The sequence below is a fragment of the Phycomyces blakesleeanus genome (assembly GCF_001638985.1).
Source record: "Phycomyces blakesleeanus NRRL 1555(-) unplaced genomic scaffold PHYBLscaffold_23, whole genome shotgun sequence".
Lineage (NCBI taxonomy): Eukaryota > Fungi > Mucoromycota > Mucoromycetes > Mucorales > Phycomycetaceae > Phycomyces > Phycomyces blakesleeanus.
Genome location: NW_017265156.1, coordinates 277400 through 297222, shown reverse-complemented (window position 1 = coordinate 297222; position 19823 = coordinate 277400). Strand labels below are relative to the sequence as shown.

The window sequence follows — 19823 nt, the reverse complement described above, 5'->3', positions numbered from 1 at the left end:
GCCTGATTTTTCGCTCATTTGAAATGAGTAACTTGATAGAGTAAATAAATGAATATTTAAGAATAAATGAATTTGATCCACAGTAACAAGAAATAGTCTGTTTGTGGTATAATTACTGGAGGCCTCCTCCTGAATATATATATATTATTTTCCTTAACAAATTCCAGATACAGTCCAGTAATGTGCGGTCAATTAAATAGCAGTTTAAGTATTTCTATGTACATATTGTCCAAGTATTTCTTACAAAAACTCAATGCTAGTATAGTGAATGTTTGGTCTAAGTCTCTATACAAAATGAATAAATAAAGGGCGCCTTATATTTAATACCTAAATGTAATCTTCCTCCTGAGTTACTTCATCATTGTGGATGACCCGGACAAGGAAAAAAAAAAAGAGAATAGAAAAAAGTGCGGTCCGGGTAAGCCTCCGTGACGTGTATCCGGACAAGACTCCGAAGTGGAGCGCTGCTTTTGAATAGCTGCACGGGCGGTTGGGTGTCTTGCTCTCTCTCTAAATCATCATGGTTAGTATCGACACCAATCATAGGAAGAAAAGGCAAAGAGGAAGAGGAAGATGCACAATCCAGACAATAGCATAAACACACCATGGATGGATATCTGACATGGACAGATGCAATACCGCTTTTATGGATGCGATACTCGTCTTCACCTTTTTGCCTTCTCCACCCTAAAAAAACCTGATAAAGAGGCATAGAAACTCATATTCTTCTAACAGGCTAAGAAGGACGTCGCTGCCAAGCCCTCCTCTTCCTCCGGAGGAAAGAAGGCCAAGAAGAAGTGGTCTGCTAAGAAGGTCAAGGATAAGTCCAACAACTTGGTTGTCCTCGACAAGCCTACCCACGAACGTTTGTTCAAGGAGGTTCCCACCTACAAGCTTATCTCCCAGTCCGTCCTCGTCGATCGTCTCAGACTCAACGGTTCCTTGGCCCGTATTGCCATCCGTGAGCTCGAGGCTCAGGGTTTGATCAAGCCTTTGTCCCGTCACCACGCCCAGGTTATCTACAGTAAGTATTGCACCTCACTTTTTATGGTTAAAAAGAAGTTAGAAAAATATAGTGCAAGATTCTCATTCGCTTTATTTTTTTAGCCCGTGCCACCGGTGATGAGAAGAAGCCCGAGGTTCAGGCCGAGGCCCAGTCTGACGAAGAGTAGACAAAAAACAAATCAAAAAAATATGCATTTTTCTTTCTCATTGACAATAAAATTTATGTCATGATGTCTGCTTTTGATTGATCATTTATTTTCCCATTGCCATGACCCACTTTTGCCCCCTTCTTTCGAAACGACGTGAATGTCCTGAATGACCATATATTTTGATGCTGCCTTGCACATATCATAGACTGTGAGTAAGGCCGTGCTTGTTGCCATTAAAGCCTCCATTTCGACACCTGTCTTTCCAACTGTCCTAACAGTCGATTCACATTCGACGCTGCTCTTTTCATCATCGAGCCAAAGGTTGACATTGATGAATGTTAGAGCAAGCGGATGGCAAAGTGGGATGAGTTGACTTGTTTGCTTAGAAGCTTGAATGCCTGCAATCTGAGCAACAACAAGAACATTTCCTTTAAGAGTATGAATTTCATTCTTCTTGAGTAGCTTAAAGGCTTCTGATGGTAGCACAATCCTTCCCACTGCCCTTGCTTCTCTCTGACTGTCTTTCTTCCCTTCTACAGCAACCATACGAGCTTCGCCTGTTTTAGGGTCTGTGTGAGTAAGGCGGTTCTGAGAACTATAATGACGCCTTTGGAGTGGTGATAAAAGAAAGGACGGCACCACAGATAAAGCGATTGCTAAGAAAAAAGTATATATATTTGGTGGGATAGAATACATAATGAAAACAAAACAAAAAACGAGATATAAATGAATAGTATAGTGACTTATATGTATATACTTTACATATACATATACATGTGGGTGTGTATAAAAATCGAAGAAATCGAAAGAGGGATATAAAGTAAGCCCACACGGCTTTTCTCAGCCTCCGATCAAGATCATCGGCCTGTTCTTTTGTTTAGCGAGCTCAAACATACCTGCATGTTTTCTCTTTTTCCGCCTGACAGCATTACCGATTACTTGTACGATTTTCTCGTCAGATTGATCCTGACGTAAAAGGTCTCGTAGGGACACTTCACTATTACCAAATAGACACACTTTGATGGACCCGTCTGCTGTGATTCGAAGTCTATTGCAAGTGTCGCAAAAGTGGTCTGTCATCGAACTAATGAAACCTAGTTTGCCTTGGTATCCTGGGACTTGGTATGCCTAACACCAAGCTTATTTTAGGATACTATTTAAAATGATCCGAAATCTGCTCGTCTTGGTTTCTCACCTTTGTCGTATCGTTCTTGTCATCCGTGAGCTTGGTGAGCTTGCCATAGATCGACTCAATCCTTGTTAATAGTTCCCGATACGGAACCATTTTTTCACTCTTCCACCGATTTCCTATAAAATATTAATATAACCCAATAAAGTCTAATAAAAAAAAGAAAGGACAAGAAAAACACTTACCATCAAAAGGCATGTACTCTATAAATCTTACGTTAACAGGATGGTCTTTCGTGTAGCCAGCAAAATGGAGAACCTGATCATCGTTTGTCCCGCGTATAACGACACAGTTTATCTTCACTCTCTCTACATTGATCCGAACTGCCTCATCGATAGCTCCCAACACCTTGTCGAAGCCTGATAAAAATTATTGGGGTTAACCACTTTTATTATTATTATTTATTTGTCACAAATTGGATAAAGAAATTTTAGATATTTACTTGCCTTGTCTTCGGGTCATGATCCCAAACATATCTCGGTCGAGAGTGTCAAGACTGATATTGAGAGTGTCGAGTCCAGCTTTTTTAAGAGCAGGTAGTTTGCGTTTGAGAGCGATTCCATTGGAAGTCATTCCGATACTTTCAAGTCCCTGGCTTTTGAGTTCTCCGAGGCCTTGGATGATCTCGAGTAAATCCGGTCTCACGGTAGGTTCACCCCCAGTGAGGCGAATCTTTGTTGTGCCCTGACTAACAAATAAGCGTGCTAGTTTGAGAATCTCGTCTGTTGTCAAGAGGTTTTCCTTAGGAGTCAATGGTACTCCTTCAGCTGGCATACAATACGTGCCTACGCAGAAAGTGGGTGTAAATTTTTAAATTATGCTCAGCAGCAAGACAGCCTACATCTTAGATTGCATTTCTCTGTCAGAGATATGCGAAGATAATTATGTTTGCGGTTAAAGGTATCAACAAGTGGGCTTGATATAGGTTTTAAATATTCTTGAGCATTCTGTGATTAAGATATTGATTTTAGCTATATACGTTTTGTCCATAAAAGTCTGGGTAAAGATTACCTGAATGAGCCCATGGAGATTGCGATTGGTCTTGGGATAAAACGCATGTAGATTAGGTTTTGGACATAATTCATTGGGTTACCATTTACCTTTGAACAGCTTGCGAGAAATTTCCATGGAGACTTTTGAATACCAGAACGTAAAATATTGGTCATTGTAACCAAGTGTCTGTAAAGACAAGTTTCCGGGTTGTGAGCTTTGTCATCCGTGGGTAGTAAAAGAGAGCACATGCAGATCGAGTTGCGGTGTTTTAAAGTATAGTTGATGATGCAGATTGGTGCTTGAGAATAATGGTTGAACATTGGATTACTATTTTATTGCTTACAAAAGACATTGAAGTTGAGATTATTTTGCTAGAATATAATACTAATAAGTTTAATTTTAATACCTAAATATATATATATATAAATATTTTTGTACGCTTTTTATTCAAATAAGTTCTCTAGGCACATGGAAAAAAAAACAGGTAGGCGAAGCATATTTAATTTATTATAACAGATTTATACGGACAAAAATTAAACACAAGCAGCAATTCATGAAGAATAAATCTAAACCTATTAAGCCATCAGCCACAATCATATTTAATATTGTACATTATAAGAATTTAGGTGCTGATATTGTAAATAATATGGTGAGAAGTTATATTTAAATTTTGAATTACTCTTGCATGTCTTGGTATTGCTAACTATATAGAAACCCCTATAAATATACATAATCGCCGTACTCAAAGTAAAATATACCTTGGGATAAATACACTTATTGCCAATATATGTATGTACTTGTTTGGCTGATCTTCTTTGAATATTAGTCGTGTTTATTCTGGATAAAATAGACTTTTGTATTTGTTCACAAATCTCCACATTTTTTAATTGTATAAATAAAGAAGTTCCTTTTGCTACCAATAAATTAATTAAACTGCGATATATTGATGCTGAGCTCACTCATCAATTCAAGATACGTCTATTATTATAATTAATATTCTCCTTTACTTTTTACATATAGATATGACAATATCTGTTATTGTAAAAACTACATAAAAGGTGTATTATACCCACTATTACCCACTTGTCGGATTTCTTGCACGCTTGGCATTGTAAGACAGCTTTCCGATTTGATTTATCCTTACACTTTGATTTAAGAATATATCAATAATCAAGGAGAGGAAAAAAACATAATTTTCAACTCTTGGCAAGGCCAAGGCGGTTATAATTTTATCACATTTTTTTTTAAAAAAAGGCTAGAAAATAAATTTATTAAACAAGCTTATTTTTCTATTATTGTATTTGACAAACTTTGCTGTAAAAATCGTATTTTTTTTCCACAAGCAGATAAGCCTTACAAATGGAATATGCATACACCAATACATATATACATATACACATATATGAACGTATGTCTAAAATGAATGGGTTGAGAAATTATACGGGGATTAATATAATTTATGGGCAATTATTCAAACCCGAGCACAAGCCCAAACTCAAGCCTAAGAATAAATTATTTATTTTCCGAATATTTTCTTTGTTATTGGTTACCGGGATAATTCGGCAGAACACAACTTTGTGACATTCCCAATGCTATCAACAGAACGTAAAGATAAAAACAGACTTGCACAGGCAGCATTTCGTGCACGCCAAGCAAACTATTCTCGGCAACGAGATAATGCCTTATTGAAACTCGAGGCCAAGATTAGTAGTCTCGAAAAATCTCATCAGGAAGCTATCAATCGTGCACATCATGCTGAACAAAATTACATCAACTTGGCAAATGAACTTTACAATGTTCAACAACAACTTTCATTGTCAATGATTGAAAATGAATACTGGAGATCCTGCTTAACTGATCTGCAGCAAAGTATGATTACCCGATTTTTTTTTGTGCACATATATCTATCATGTTATTTTCTTTTCATTTTAATTGTTTGGAATTTTGTTATATATACATTTGTATGTATTTTTGTATTAGTAGGCCTAGAGCAACCTTGCGCTGTGCCTGATTACAACCCAGATTTTCTCATCGTCGATTCTTTAACAGAACACCCGGACTAGAAAGGATTGAATTAGATAAGCAAATGGTTCAAGCAAATGCAGTTACAGTGTCTAGGCGAGTGTGAATGGTTTCTTATTTTTAGCTATACCCAAGAACAATTGATCCTAGAAATGTTTTTTCTTTGTTTTTTTTTGTAGATATCGAATGGACCACCGTTAATAATCCTACGGTTAATAATTATTATTCTTTAACTACCTAATTTATCCACACATTTATTATATGCAATTGGGAAAGATCAACAGTAGAATTCCCATAGTTAATTTGGAGTCCCACAACTTTTACTCGTTATATAATAATAACATATATTTTCTGTTTATTGTAGCTTGAATGAATAAGAGATTTATGCTTATGTTTATGTATATGTATATGTATATGTAATTTGCCTAATTGCTTAATTATTATTATTTTTGCGTATATATGTAAATGTGCTTATGAAGGAAAGGAAGGAGGGTGAGGCTGTCCATAATAAGGGCTTAATATTTAAACTGGTGAATAATTTGTATAACTTCCTATAGGATCTAACACTTGTGTGAGTGAATACGGAGATGAAAGGTTGGGAACAGAGATTGGCAACTGGTTATTCAACATTTCTGAATGGGTCCCATAAATCGGTGTGCGGAGTGTTGTTGCATTGGTAGTGAACAGTGCATGAGTTTCCCCTTCCGTTCCAATAGAATTAATAGGAATATGTTCTTGGGAGCTTTGTTGAGATAGAACGATTGGTGTATTCTGGAGGGCGTTTGAACTGGTTATCCCCCAAGGCTCCGATACTGGTCGTCTCACGTTTTCATTGTTAGACTCTGATGTTCTAACCGAATTCGTCTGACAGCTGCTTGATTGTCGAAGGGATTCTCGCGAGAAGTCAGCAATATTTTCTTGAGAGATATTCCATACAATATTATTATCAGGAAAAAGTGTGTCGGGTACAATATTCTGAGTAGCTTGGGTAAATCCTGGCTTGAAATGCAAGAAATGTTCAAGAACTTGAGTACATTTGGGAATTGTTACATATTTTTGTAGTTCAAAAAGAACAGCAATACACTGGTCGTACATCAACCAAGCCTTTCTAGATATGTCAACGGTAACATCGTAGAGGTAACAAGTGTACACTTTGATAGCCATGATTGCCGCATGTCCCACCATTTCAAACTTCATCACTTTTGCTGGATGTGAAGTGAGCTGACGAGCAAGATGAGTTAGATGTGCTGCAGTAATGAATCGATGGTAGCGGATGAAAGTATCTTCTTTCATGGAAAGCAGACAGTCTAGCAAGTTGATATTGTACACTAGGTGGAGATCCGATACAATGGAACCTTTGAAGTTGAGTTGGTCAATGTCTTCTGTTGTTGCCATTCTATTGTTTACTATAAGCGGAACCGTCCATTTCATAGATCGAGGTAGCGTGTCTAACCAATTGGTCATTTTGGAGCGTTGGTCTCTTAACCGAGATTCGATTGAAGATAAACTACTTATTTGGCCCGCCATTGACCCAATGGATGCCCTGAGTTTGATACCGGCTTCGCATAAACGAGTAAGATCTATTTTCACGCCAAGCCCTTGAATAAATTTGGCGGTGTCTTCATCTTCCTCATCCAGACGTCTTGGCATAGATACCTGTGCGACTGTGTCACAGATCATCCAAGGTCTTTGCCATGCGGAACTTTGATATTTGTCTAGACAGAAGCACCCCCAAAAAACACGTCGTCTCATTTCGAGCTCTTGGCTTGGTAGGTCTGCATCGACGTTCTTCTCTGAATTGAGTCCCAGCTCGAGACACATACGATTAGCCATTCCACTGTACATCCAAGCACGGCAGTGATTAGTGGCGCTTTGGTTCGAGGAAGGTTCGGGTTCATAAATTGAAAGTAAGACAAGACCTATGACAGTACTGACTCGTGGAATGTCCATAAAATCATCCAAGAGTCGCCTGGCTCTGTTGTAAAATAGCTCGGGGGTGTAACCTTCGCCGAGACATTTAGCGAATCTACAGCTACTCATGTATAAGGTGTTGAGAAGAAAAGGTGTGATTAATGGGCCCTTGGAGTTCAGTTGTTGGTAAAAATGCTGTTTTGGGAGTATTGGCAATAGTTCACAGCATTCGGCGAAAAAAATCTCTAACAGACGTAATTGGATATCAACCGGAGGCATAGTAGTTGAACCACAGTATTTTGAAGGAGGGAGAGGTTCGGTGGACCACTTGATGAAATCTCCAAAGAGGTCTATGTGAGATAAATGGCCGGAATTTTGGCTTTTAGATGCATTTTGGGAGGAAAAACACGTGTAGTTTGGATGATTTGGATCTTTCGTTTGAAGAACTTTGGCACGTAACGCCATCTCGTGGCTAGTAATAGTTTCACAATTTTTTGTCGCTTGTTGTTTTTGCTCTTGTTCAGTGGACATAGTTGTTGAAAAAAGAAAGGAATCTGAATCCTCATTTTCCATTTCATGGTCTTTGTCTTCTTCGCTTTCCTCACACCCAGCGTCGATTACGCCGTCCTTACTGAACACGCAAATACGCCCACGCGCTAAAGAGAGAGAGAGAGAGAAACATGGTTACAAATAGTCTTTTTTTTTTACAAGTCAAAATATTAAATAAAGTTCACTTTAAATATTCTTCTTTAGGAAATAATTATACAAAATATTATTTACCTTTGCACTGAGCGAAATTAAATTAAATTAAATCGAATCAAATCAAGATTCCAAATGAAATAGCAATATTATGAATTTTAATAAAAACAATAGATAAATAAGAATGTATACAATGAGTTATTAAATAAAATAAATATATTTATTTCGCGCAACAGATCAGCAATAATTCAGTTTTTTTTTGTATTTTGGCTTCAGTTACCTGCATACATGGCTTAATTCCATCGCACTAAGATAACCATTATAGTTGAGTTAGTTAATGATGTGGGGTTTTCTTTACTTTATTTAGGATTTGATTTGATATACATTACTTTGATCTTCTTGGTTCTGCATGTGTAGCAAGCGTGCCCAACTTTAAGACGGGCGCAAGGAGGCATATCTCGAGTACGGTCCATAAAACAAAAGAAGTATGTGAAAGTAAAAGTAAAAAGAAAAGAAAGTGGAGGCTTTCTTCTTTAAAAATATAAATTTAAAGAGAGTTCAAGCTACCCGAATCCTAGGAAACCCAGTATTTAAATAGAGAGAAAAAAAACTTCTTTTTCACAAGTCAAATTAATAGGTTTACCTCTCGCGATTTCAGTGTAAACTTACTGATGGCCATCAAATAAGGATATAGCCAATGAGGTTAAAATGCATTAGAACAGAATTACAAAATTACATAGACAATTGGAGTTCGGGAATTCAAGTCTGACGGATGATAAGTAGCTGTGCATACGAGGGCCAATGCATGTGTTACCTGAGCGGAATGAAACAGAACCTATTTCTGGGAAGCAAAGCCAAAATTCATTCCAAACAGTTGTTGAAATCCTACAAGAACTGTACACAAAAAACCCCCACTCTCCCTCTTCTCTTCTACCCCCCAGCACTACCCCTGCATATATACCAAATAGATTTCTTAAATAAAAAACTTTAATATATAAAGATCAAAGCAGATACCATAGATACCGCAGAATCAACGCCTTGTATTTTTACTGTCTTCAAAATAGCCACCACTTAAAAGATATCTTAATAAATACTATATATATATATATATATATATAAGATGAAATTCATCCTTTTTGAATATATTTAAACCCTCGGCTCAATTATGTGATTATTATGGAGGACAGTCAATCTTTGCAAAGCCAGTTTGGTTATAACTAATCAGCGCTGGATTTGTGCAGCACTATTTTTATACACATGTATATATGCCACCGTTTGTTTATAGTGCTTCAAATGTTCTTTTTGTAATATTAGCAATACCAAAATAAAATAAAATAAAATAAAATAAAATAAAATAAACAAAAGGTGTATTACTTATTAATCACTGACTGTCTAGGCTGCTTTATCATTACATAATCCTTTTGATCATTTTATGAAATCAAGGTATCATCTCCCCTCTTCCCCCTTCCCTCTCAGCTTGACTGTCCATATGTATATATATATACATATATAATAACTTTGTACAAGCCACTTTGAAGTTTGGGGGGTACCAGGTTTTATTAAAAAAAAATCACCGGGTTTCGATGACAAGGACCTTGTCTTTACAAACAACAAACGAACTGACATGGGCGATTTAGATGACCAGCTCCAGGCAAACACCTACATCTGGAGCCAAAGTGATGACCAAGTTACTTTGTCTTTCCTTGTTCCCGAAACATGCCACTCGAAGGACTTTGATATCGTCATCAAGGCTCAATATGTCAAGGCCGGTCTGAAAGGGCAACCTCCCGTCATACAGGTGAATTTTGCAGCCTATATTATATTATATTATACTTTATATTATTATCACTACAGCTATTACAATTCTTATTCTTAAATACTTTTGTTATTACTATTACTACTACTGTTACTGTTACTACTGCTACTGCTGTTACTGCTGCTATTACCATTTTTATTAGTATTATAGCTATTAATATTATCGCACATCATATTAACCCGTCTATTTCGATGGTATTCAGGGAAAACTGTTTGCTCCCGTAAACCATTTTGCCTCATTGTGGCAAATTGAAAAGAACTCAATGTCACCCGTGTCATCAATGACAACATCACCTTCACTTTCAATTGCATCTTCGTATGCCTTCATGTCCTCGCCAAACCACTCGCCCAACTCTTCCATGATTTTGCCAGCGCCGGCGCTTGCTGAATCAAGCACCCTTGACCATTCTGCTGCTAACCTTGCAGAATTACTTCAACAGACAGCTGCGCTCGGCTCATCATCACCTTCCCCCGATGTGTCCCAGCCATCGTCGCCAATTATGGCTACCCCACCCCACATTGAGACACCTCCCCTGCAAGGGCAGTCACATTGCCAGCCAACAACTAAATATCGTATTCTCACACTTCACCTCGAGAAGGAAGAAGAGGGTTTGACATGGGCAGTGCCGATTTCTGGAAGCTTAGAGCCCAACACAATGGAGTTAGATCCTACAAGTGCCTTCCATCTTGGCGTGTGGTTGGAAGCACGTATGGGACACATGGAGGTAATAGACGGTCTCAACTTTCCCTTCCGAGGAAGTGGGTGCGGACACCGCTGATGCGTTTTGAGTAGAAAGCATTGGACTTTTATCTTAGTGCAGCCCAACGTAATTACACACGTGCTATGATCAAGGTGGCTGCTCTTTATGAGGTAAGAATAATATATATATATATGTATATGTATGTACGTATGTATATATGTATGTATATATGTATTTATATATATACATATATATATAATATACACATACATATATACATATATTTTGGTTGATTATTATTTTTTTGCGCTTGGCATGCATGTGCATTGATGAAAAATAAATTCAGTTCAGTTTCATTAACAGTAATCTCCAGGCTGATAGTGAGGTAGTTGGTAGTGGTAAGACAACCCACTCAGTACCTCGCGATCCGGTCAAGGCATTCGAGTGGTACAAGAGAGCAGCCGATATGCCTGAGCAAGCTGTCGGTGCCAACAGCAGCAGTGGACCTGACCCCCTTGCCTGTTATATTGTCGGAAGTACATACGGATCTGGATCAACAGAAGCCGGTGTAGAAAAGAGCTATGTTGATGCACTGGCATACTTCAACCGCTGTATGGCCATTACGTCCCCTAAAATTGATATTGATTTTGGTGTGTTGGATGGAAAGATCCCCAAATCAGCTTTACGTAACCATGCTCCACACACCAGAGACGAAAGATACTTTTGCAGTGCGGCTTTCCAGACAGGTCTTATGTATCTTTATGGATCTTCACCAGCTGGTGAACAAGTGCATTCGGTCACTACTGTCGAATCAGACCCTCAGCTGGCCATTCGATACTGGCAAGAGGCTGGTGTACTGGGTCACGCACAGGCATGTTACAACCTTGGTATTCTGTATGCCAATAGTATGGGTGTCGAGCAGGATTTGTTCGAAGCTGGCAAGTGGTTCGGTCGTGCAGGTAAACTGGATCCGACTGGAAAGCTCGTGGTACCTGAGGGTGTCAGTCCAGTGATGGATTGGGATGCTATTCCAGAAACAACCAAAACCAAGCCTGTGGAACTCAATAGCAAGCCGCGCCGTAAGAAGAGAAGAGCTGTTCGTAAAGCTAAAGACACCGAGACCGACAGCAACGTTTTGTCTATCGTATTGGCCCTCAGTTCTGTATTGACAGTGGCGGGCATAGCATGGTGGTATTATAGAAGACACCGTAACTAAAAAGATATAAATATATAAATATATAAATATATAATATTATAAAATAGTATAAAATAAAATCAAATAAAATAATAATTCACGATTAAATAAACAGAAAAAGAAAACAAAATATGCCAAATAGAGCGTATAACCAATAGAGTCAAAAAGTGGCGCGGTTTCTTCTAAGCGTGTATGCTTTAAATGTATATTTTATCGCGTGTGTTGTGTGTGAAACGTATTCTTCTTACTGCTCCTTAACTTCTTTTTTTTTTATATATATACATTTTTCTTAAATTTTTTTAAACATATTGCTCACTAAAATGACAGAACGTTTTGTCTTTGAAGATGCACCACCTAATGTGATTGTCGCAATGGGGCCAGATCATCGTTCATCAACCGCAGCAAAGACTGATATACAACTAGAGAGCGGAGAACGGACTCGGTGGTCTTGTCACAAAGCTGTCTTAGCTAAACATTCACCTTACTTTAGCTCTATGTTTGAGAGTGAATTCAGAGAGTCCAGAGCAACGATTGTATTCCTTCCCAGAGGTATATTTACTGTCTCAGCTCTTGATGGTATTCTTCATTATATGTACACTGCCGAGCTGGTGGCAAACACGCCACCACTACTTGGAGATATCTACTCCGCTGCAGATTACCTTGGAATGCAATTGCTCTGTAGTTTGGTGGCGGACCGGATAAGGGCTCTTGGACATCAATTCAACTGTTATTGCGAGTCTTGCCAGACAAATGTACCTCAGATCCTTGAGATTTCGCGAGCGCAAGTCCAATACCAAGAAGACGACCAGCAGATGATTCAAATAGCCCAGGCTGCGATTAAAGTCATGACGCATGACCCCGACAAAACCCTCCAGACATTTTACACCAGTCCCGAACTAGCCGATCAACTCAAGAACGCACCCGAGGTCCACGATTATTTCAACCAACAGATCCTGGAACGAATCAACAAGGGAAATGCAATCGAGTCTCTCTATGGCTGCTTTGTAGGCCTCCAGGCACTTCAGAAAAACGATCCAAATGTTAGCTGGAGTCAGCCTCTTCACACGACTCTCCAGGCTGCTCACAGTATTGTCACCCGCACAATTGCCAGTCATTTTTACTTTTATTGTTCAGAATATCCGAGTCTGTTGTCCTGTGTTGACGGAATCTCCTACACACCCGAATTTTTGTCTTATCTGCTCACAAAAACACTTTCTAACGAGATGAATGAAAACAACACGGCTGTCTTTTACACTGGTATCGTTCGCCAGCTCATGTGCCGACACGCTGTCCAACATGGAGAACGTGTGAAGGAGATCCTGCAGGTTGCCAAGGACACAATTTTGGCTTTTATGGCATCTCATGTTGACCAGTTGCGTACACACCATATACTTGATCAGCTTGACAAAGGACTTCTTGAAACACTTGCACAAGGTAAGAATAAAATAAAAATAAAAATAGAAATCAATATATAATTACAACTTCATATATATATATATATATATATATACGTGCATGAGTATATGAATATATTAGTATATGAGTATATGAGTACTCGAACATTGGGGTACATGAATACACAAGTACATATATATTAAATCGCAAGATTTCATTGATATGTAGATCTCTCTGTGTTACCCAAGGTGCTTGTTCATCCTGAACCTGAACCTCCAAAAAATCACCATTTCTTTGCTCGATCGACACAACCCCCACCGCCGCCGCCTCCCCCTGTCCGCCGCAGAGTGATAGCTGTCCAGGAAGTAGAGTCTAGTAAGAAACCGATTGGAAAGGTCAGCTGGTTCTTGAAACATGTGTTTGTCGTTCCGTTTTCATCAAAGACCGCCAAGCAAGAATCAAAACGTACGTTTGTTGAAAAGACAAAAGAAATGGAGAAAAAAGAAGCCGCATTTTCTGCACAAAACTCACTCCGGAGAGAGGACATATGTCAATAATATAAGGTCCAAATCATCTTCTTTTTTATTTTTATCTTTATCTTTATTTTATTGTTCTTGCTGCTACTGTTGTATAATTAAAGCCCTTTAATTCATCTCAAGTCTTCCTTTCCCTTTGTTCTTTGTCCTTTTTCATTATATCTACAATATAAAAATATACTACTACTACTATTATTATCATTACTATTACTATCATTATTACTGTCATTGTTGGTGTCATTATTGATATGTGCTAATTCATTTAAATTAAATAGCTCAAATCAACCAAGCACTGACAATGGGTTTCTTGGCTAAAAAGCCTCAATATTTTCGATTCTTACAGACTAAAAACAACAACAAACAAAAGGATTGCTTTTTGAGCTCATATTGTTTTGGAATTCCTCTCCATTGTAATCATTTAACAATTTATATTTTTCCATTTATAATTACTTGTGTATCCAGTCTTTTTATCCTCAGTAATAAACCCACAAAAATACACACTTTATATGTATATAATATGATTTCTTTCTTGCTAAGAAAATCGTATAAAAGAAAAATAGGCTTCTCTACAAGATAGGCACAGACCAGTAGAACACATGGTCAGACCCTTCCCAATCACCCTATATATATATATACACATTTAGTGTGTTGGCAAGTGAGCATGTGTGTATCTCTAGAGTATGTATGTGTATGAGCGTGTGCGCCTATGAATGGTCCTACATTACTATTCTCATTAAGCTTAAGCTTAAGCTAAGCTAAACTAAGCTAAACTAAGCTTTTTAAAGAGGTTTCTCAACAAATCATTAGACTTAAAATATCCTAAAGTGTATATATACTTAAATTATCTCCATACTCTCTTACCTGGAATAAGAAAAAAGGCGTGTATCTTTTATTATCAATATATAATGTATATCCATGTATTTGTAGGCAAGTACACATTGTGTTCACAAAATACAAAAGGCTTCTTATTAAATAAATAAATATATAATATAATATAATATAATATATACCCATGCGTTGGAAGTTGGTCGAGGAACACGAAAAATAGGGTATCTAACGTGTCCTCTGGCTGTTTTGATTACCTTTCTTCCTTAACCATGGACTGTGTACGACGAATGTACGACAGTTAATTCGCAGCAGTTTTATTACTGTGAAGCGTTTCTTTGTCGCTCATATTATTTTTTTAGTGCTTTAAAAATAATAATAATATACATACATACATACATACATACATACATAATATATATATATATATATATATATATATATACTTTATTTTATTAATTATTAATATTAATATTATTAGTATTATTAGTATTATTATTATTATTATTATCAAATGTAGTTTAAGCATCTCATTTGCTAAATGATCTCATCGTCATTCTACTACTATTTCTCTTAATTATTATTATTTTTCCCTCTCGATTTACACCAACAAAATCACAATGAGAATACAATGGCAATCTGCTATTATACTTGCTGCTCTAATTACAATAGTTTCATTACCATCAACACATGCTGCTCCACCAGGTACACACATACACACACAAACACAAACACATATCTATCTATCAATAAAATCTACTTTATTTTATATATATATATATATATTTTATATTTTATATTTTTGGTTGTTGGTTGATAGAATTGAAACTTACTAAGCCTCTCCAAATCCTCCCTCCTATCTTAATATTTATATATGTGTATATATGTAGCTAATAGTACATCAATCTCTACACCTACTACTACTACTACTATCGTACCCACTTCTTCTGGCTGTACCCCTTCAAACTGTGCAACTCTTTGCAACCCATTATGTTCTTCTTCCGAGGCTTGTATTATCGGGACCATGATTAAATGTGGTGTCTGTCCACAACCCACGTGTGTCCAACGAGCTGTTCTCGGCCAGAGTCCAACTGCTGCAAATGTCACTACCTTAAGCGATAATGGCAATAAAGCTAGTAACAATAGTAATAATGGTAATAGCAACAATGGACCCTTGATTGGTGGTCTCGTTGGTGGTCTTGTGGGCGGTGCATTACTCTTTGCTGGCATTGGGTTTGCTTTCCTTCGCCACAGACGGAATCAAAATAGACTAGGATTTGCTTTCCAGAGCCCTAACCTACCGCGTTATGATCAGTCAAATGAAAGAGAACCAAAGGTAAAGAATATTGATATCTTTTTTCTTAAATTTTTTTTTCTTTCTTTTTGAGTCTATTCTTTGATAGACTTTATTGTGTCTAACTGTTTCGATTTTTAATTTATATACATATCTTTACCTTAATACAATAGCCTAGAGTCTCTCAAGAAACTGTATCAACCTACACACGAGCAGTTCCCTTCTCTCGTGCAGATAGACTGGTAATTGTTCATGAGCGTATTGTACCAAATGCAGGAGAAACAGACACTCCGGGTACCGACCATAATCAGCAGACCGAAGGTCAATCTCAACCCCAATCTCAACCCCAATCTCCCACACCGACCGATCATCGTTCCCGCCAAGGCCATCCAAATCAAGATAGAAATTCACTTTATGTACAAAATGAGGATTTCGATGACCCTTATGCAGATGATGACGACGAAAGCCGATGCAGTTCTGTCCATTCTGGTCAGAATATACCTATAAGAATGGCAACCATGTCTCAGGCTGCCAAGATTGTGTACAAGAAACCCCAGGTTATGCGAGTGAATACGATCAAGAGTATTGAGTCCAATTCACAAAATTCGACCAATTCACCAGCGTCATCCCTTCAACGAAGTGGATCTGTCCGAGCCATTCTAACCAAAGACAGAGATCACCCTACAAATGACTCTAGCCTTGCTCGATCCAAAACAATGCCCCTAAGACCAAAGAAGCGCATGGTGTCACCTACTCCTAACGACAAAGATATGTTGTCTCCGCCCGCTCATGGTAGTAGAAGCAATAATAATACGTATGCAGCAAAGACCTTTAACCGGCCACTTTCGGCACCTCTCGGAGCAACTGACGATCCCTTCCACGACCGCCACAGTATATACTCTATTCAAGAAGCAGAAGACATGCCATCCAGAGTGGCTTCCTCTATATCTTCGTACGGAACTAAGAAGCGTACTTCTTACGAACCAAAGCTTAAAGATATGAACAAATACGAATCAACCCAGTCTATGGGTTCCGAGTTTGGGTCCGACTTCCCATGGCCACCAATGGAAATGCCCTCCCCGACTGCAGAGAAAGCTAATCATTATACTTGATTTGAACTATGTGTGTAAATGTCTGAATGTTTGAATGAGTGTGTGAATGTGGCTCTCCTCCACTTCTTGACCAGTAGTGACGCTCTGTATAATACTTTATATTATCTTTATATTCTTTTTAAAAAAAAACTCAAAAGAAATCTTTATATCTTGTAACAAAAGGGACGTCTCATCGTGGATACGCTAGCGATTTTGAAGCTCACAGAGGAAAATTTAGCTTTATTTTTTGTATTATTATTAATAATATTATCATCATTATTTCTGAATATATAGTAGTTTATTAAAGTTTAGCTTGCAGTGCATCAGAATATACATATATGCACACATGCATGCATACATATATTAGAAGATTTGAACTTCTTTGATAGTTAATTGCTCATCACAAGTCAACATTACTGCATAGTATGGCTAGATTTTCCAAGTCAAATGCTAGTTATGAAAAAGAGAAAATTATAGAGTGGACAGCCAAGTTGGTATACAAAAAAGTTTCCTTTATTGAAAATCCACGCAAAATTTAAGTAGATTTAAAAGGGACTAATTGACATATATCATGGAGTTGTATGTAGTATATACTATTTACTATAATTTGTTTTTTAGAACCAACTCAATATTACATACATACTAACTTGCACATTAAGAGGCATGTAATGTTCTGTTCTTGAAACTTCTTTAACAGATAAGAATACTTATATATATGAATCAAACCAAAGCCAAACCAAGCCATTGCATTGTATTTTATCGTATTATATATTAATATCGAATATTCGAGAGTAAATAGGAGGTAACCTCATCACTCACTCTAATCAATTGAGAAGGTGCGTTTGTATGTGTGCGTAAAAGGAATTATCCCCACAGAAATTCGGAGAGTGTACTATAAAAATCTTCTTGTGATTCAGTCTTTTCACAACGACTTCATCTATTCTTCCCTCCTCTATTTCTTTTTGTGCCTCCATGACAATGACTTGTATCAAATCAAGTCACACATTGGTTATAAGCATGGGAGCTGTACCAAGTAAAATATTAAAAGCAAATAAAAATAATATGGGACATGAGACTTCTTTGTTTAATAAGCTGTTGTTTTTATATAAGTAAATAAATAAATAATGATAGTAAGACCATCTGGTGATATATAAGCTTATACTGTATTTTGGGGGTTAGTAAAAAGCTTAAATTGAACCCTTTTATGATCCAGTTTAGTCAGTCATTGATCGCAAGTTTGTATTATTGACGTAAAATTGGTATTCAAAAAAAATATGAGAATTGGAATGAAAACTTGACTTTACTCAAATCTCAAAAATAAAGAAAATAAAATAAAATAAAATATAGTTTAAATGAAGAATTATATTACCTCGGAATCGCACCATGTACCTGGTTACTTTATAATTGATTAATTTCCTGTGCTTCTTAAATCTACATATAAATTACACTATAACAATACAATACAAAGCTAAATATTAAAGTACCTTCTTATGGCTACACAAGAAATCTTGACTGCGTTTATTAACCAAAGTGAACCGACGTAAAAAAAAAGGAGGAAGAGGAGATAAAGAAGAAGAAGAAATATACTAAGTACTATGTACCATAAGTATAGGCTACTGGTAACCAGTGTAGATACACAGAGCCTTAGAAGTTAACTTTACAGATGTATTATTGTCCTCAGTATTTGTGCACCTTCGATAAAAAGTGTAACTATCAAATATCAATTTTTCTTCTTCAAGCAGATCAATAGGTGCATTACACCTCGTACTATTTCTTGTATATAGAACATTTGTCAATATTCTTTGGGCGCGTGTATATAAAACCTTAAAGACTGATATATCATCTATCAGGGTTCAAGAAGGAGGTTATGAATACTAGATCCTTTTATTCCTTTCGTTCTTTCTTTATTTCTTCTTTTCGGCTTTCCTTTGGCATCCTTAATGCCCTGTATTGTATTAAATATGAAAGTCTACAGGGAGTTTCACAGCTTTAAAAAGGCATCCTTACAAAGCATCAAATCTCCTTAAAGACCTAAAGAATATTATGGTTGTATCCTTACACAGCGTATGCAAAAAAAAACAGGTTGTTGGATTTAATATACAGTGTGTATTTTTTTAAAAAAGAAAGAAAGAAAGAAAAGAGAACACATACATACATATACAGCTAAATAATAACATATTCAATAAAATGACCAAGAGAAGAAATATATATGTATTTGGCGTACAAAGATCAACCTCTTAAATATATATATAGATATATATAACCAGTGATTGGTTCGAATCCAAGAAACCAGTGACATTAAATGAAATGTACATCTACTTTTTAACAGTATTATTACAAAGCGAGAAATAGGAGTTTATTATCTTTATTCTGAAGAGAAACATATTCGGTAAAGAAGAGGGAAGAAGGAGAAGCCCCATTCATTTTTTTTACGTTTATTTAAGTAACAGAGATAATAATAGAGAAAGAGAAGGAAGGGAGAAAGTGTTGCACAGGTCAACTTAACTCAACTCAACTCAAATCAACTCAAATCAACTCAATTAAATTAAGAAAGTAAAGAGGTCAATAGTACTGTAAGATGTTGTATTGGGAATAATGAGGTTTAACCGAGATTTAGATCTTCCTTGAGGCGCTAAAAGATTTTTTGCTTTAGAGAAAAGAGACATGTTTCAACAGAAGCCCATTCACGAACATACTCTTTATCATACAAGTTTTATTTTCGGTCTTGTTACTTTGTTATCTCAGTTGGAAGATAAATCTTATAAGGATATTCTGATAACAAGACAAAGTGTAAGGGTATCTATGTATCTATGTATCTATGTATCTATGTAACTATATATATATATGTGTGTATGTATGTATGTGTGTGTGTGTGTGTGTGTCCGTATATATACTCGGCATACATGCGCTTATTTTTCATTACCATATATTCTTAACCATAATGGTATAAGCTCAGTTTTAACAAGTACTTTATAGACTCACCCTCCCTCTCTCCCACCCCCC

At 36.8% G+C, this 19823-nt stretch overlaps 8 protein-coding genes across 8 annotated transcripts; 5 read left to right on the top strand and 3 right to left on the bottom strand.

The window, feature by feature from the left end:
- Window positions 1–520: 520 nt before the first annotated feature.
- PHYBLDRAFT_172746 (hypothetical protein) lies at window positions 521–1172 on the top strand (the record flags this gene model as incomplete). Its single annotated transcript, XM_018436868.1, has 3 exons — window positions 521–523; window positions 736–1024; window positions 1108–1172. The coding sequence occupies 3 exons, from the start codon at window positions 521–523 to the stop codon at window positions 1170–1172; spliced, it is 357 nt and encodes a 118-aa protein (XP_018286941.1).
- Window positions 1173–1253: 81 nt separating this feature from the next.
- On the bottom strand, window positions 1254–1700 carry PHYBLDRAFT_116799 (hypothetical protein; the record flags this gene model as incomplete). Its single annotated transcript, XM_018428543.1, has 1 exon — window positions 1254–1700. The coding sequence occupies one exon, from the start codon at window positions 1698–1700 to the stop codon at window positions 1254–1256; it is 447 nt and encodes a 148-aa protein (XP_018286940.1).
- A 294-nt stretch (window positions 1701–1994) lies between these two features.
- Window positions 1995–3269, bottom strand: PHYBLDRAFT_116798 (hypothetical protein; the record flags this gene model as incomplete). The annotated part of the gene is made up of 6 exons (XM_018428542.1): window positions 1995–2282; window positions 2350–2462; window positions 2529–2702; window positions 2727–2728; window positions 2786–3128; window positions 3185–3269. Coding segments are annotated over 6 exons (1005 nt in total), but the record flags the coding sequence as incomplete, so codon positions are not given.
- A 1656-nt stretch (window positions 3270–4925) lies between these two features.
- PHYBLDRAFT_172744 (basic-leucine zipper transcription factor) lies at window positions 4926–5399 on the top strand (the record flags this gene model as incomplete). Its single annotated transcript, XM_018436867.1, has 2 exons — window positions 4926–5205; window positions 5320–5399. The coding sequence occupies 2 exons, from the start codon at window positions 4926–4928 to the stop codon at window positions 5397–5399; spliced, it is 360 nt and encodes a 119-aa protein (XP_018286938.1).
- A 481-nt stretch (window positions 5400–5880) lies between these two features.
- On the bottom strand, window positions 5881–8441 carry PHYBLDRAFT_172743 (Zn(2)-C6 fungal-specific transcription factor; the record flags this gene model as incomplete). The annotated part of the gene is made up of 4 exons (XM_018436866.1): window positions 5881–7925; window positions 8050–8056; window positions 8249–8275; window positions 8358–8441. The coding sequence occupies 4 exons, from the start codon at window positions 8439–8441 to the stop codon at window positions 5881–5883; spliced, it is 2163 nt and encodes a 720-aa protein (XP_018286937.1).
- A 920-nt stretch (window positions 8442–9361) lies between these two features.
- Window positions 9362–11832, top strand: PHYBLDRAFT_188499 (hypothetical protein). Its single transcript, XM_018439520.1, has 4 exons — window positions 9362–9766; window positions 9987–10508; window positions 10577–10654; window positions 10831–11832. Exons 1-4 carry the CDS (start codon window positions 9593–9595, stop codon window positions 11698–11700), a joined length of 1644 nt encoding a protein of 547 aa, XP_018286936.1. The 5' UTR covers window positions 9362–9592; the 3' UTR covers window positions 11701–11832.
- Window positions 11833–11951: 119 nt separating this feature from the next.
- On the top strand, window positions 11952–14109 carry PHYBLDRAFT_183000 (hypothetical protein). The gene is made up of 3 exons (XM_018438706.1): window positions 11952–13113; window positions 13303–13637; window positions 13886–14109. The coding sequence occupies exons 1-2, from the start codon at window positions 12000–12002 to the stop codon at window positions 13629–13631; spliced, it is 1443 nt and encodes a 480-aa protein (XP_018286935.1). The 5' UTR covers window positions 11952–11999; the 3' UTR covers window positions 13632–13637; window positions 13886–14109.
- Window positions 14110–15055: 946 nt separating this feature from the next.
- On the top strand, window positions 15056–16841 carry PHYBLDRAFT_67001 (hypothetical protein; the record flags this gene model as incomplete). Its single annotated transcript, XM_018441720.1, has 3 exons — window positions 15056–15140; window positions 15326–15771; window positions 15903–16841. The coding sequence occupies 3 exons, from the start codon at window positions 15056–15058 to the stop codon at window positions 16839–16841; spliced, it is 1470 nt and encodes a 489-aa protein (XP_018286934.1).
- Between the last annotated feature and the right edge of the window lie 2982 nt (window positions 16842–19823).

Excerpts from the sequence above, each read along its gene's own strand:
- PHYBLDRAFT_188499 (XM_018439520.1), top strand. The coding sequence starts at position 9,593 with ATGGGCGATTTAGATGACCAGCTCCAGGCAAACACCTACATCTGGAGC. Across the intron at positions 9,767-9,986 it reads GGCAACCTCCCGTCATACAG|GGAAAACTGTTTGCTCCCGT; the intron begins GTGAATTTTGCA and ends GATGGTATTCAG. Across the intron at positions 10,509-10,576 it reads CACGTATGGGACACATGGAG|AAAGCATTGGACTTTTATCT; the intron begins GTAATAGACGGT and ends CGTTTTGAGTAG.
- PHYBLDRAFT_183000 (XM_018438706.1), top strand. The coding sequence starts at position 12,000 with ATGACAGAACGTTTTGTCTTTGAAGATGCACCACCTAATGTGATTGTC. Across the intron at positions 13,114-13,302 it reads TCTTGAAACACTTGCACAAG|ATCTCTCTGTGTTACCCAAG; the intron begins GTAAGAATAAAA and ends ATTGATATGTAG.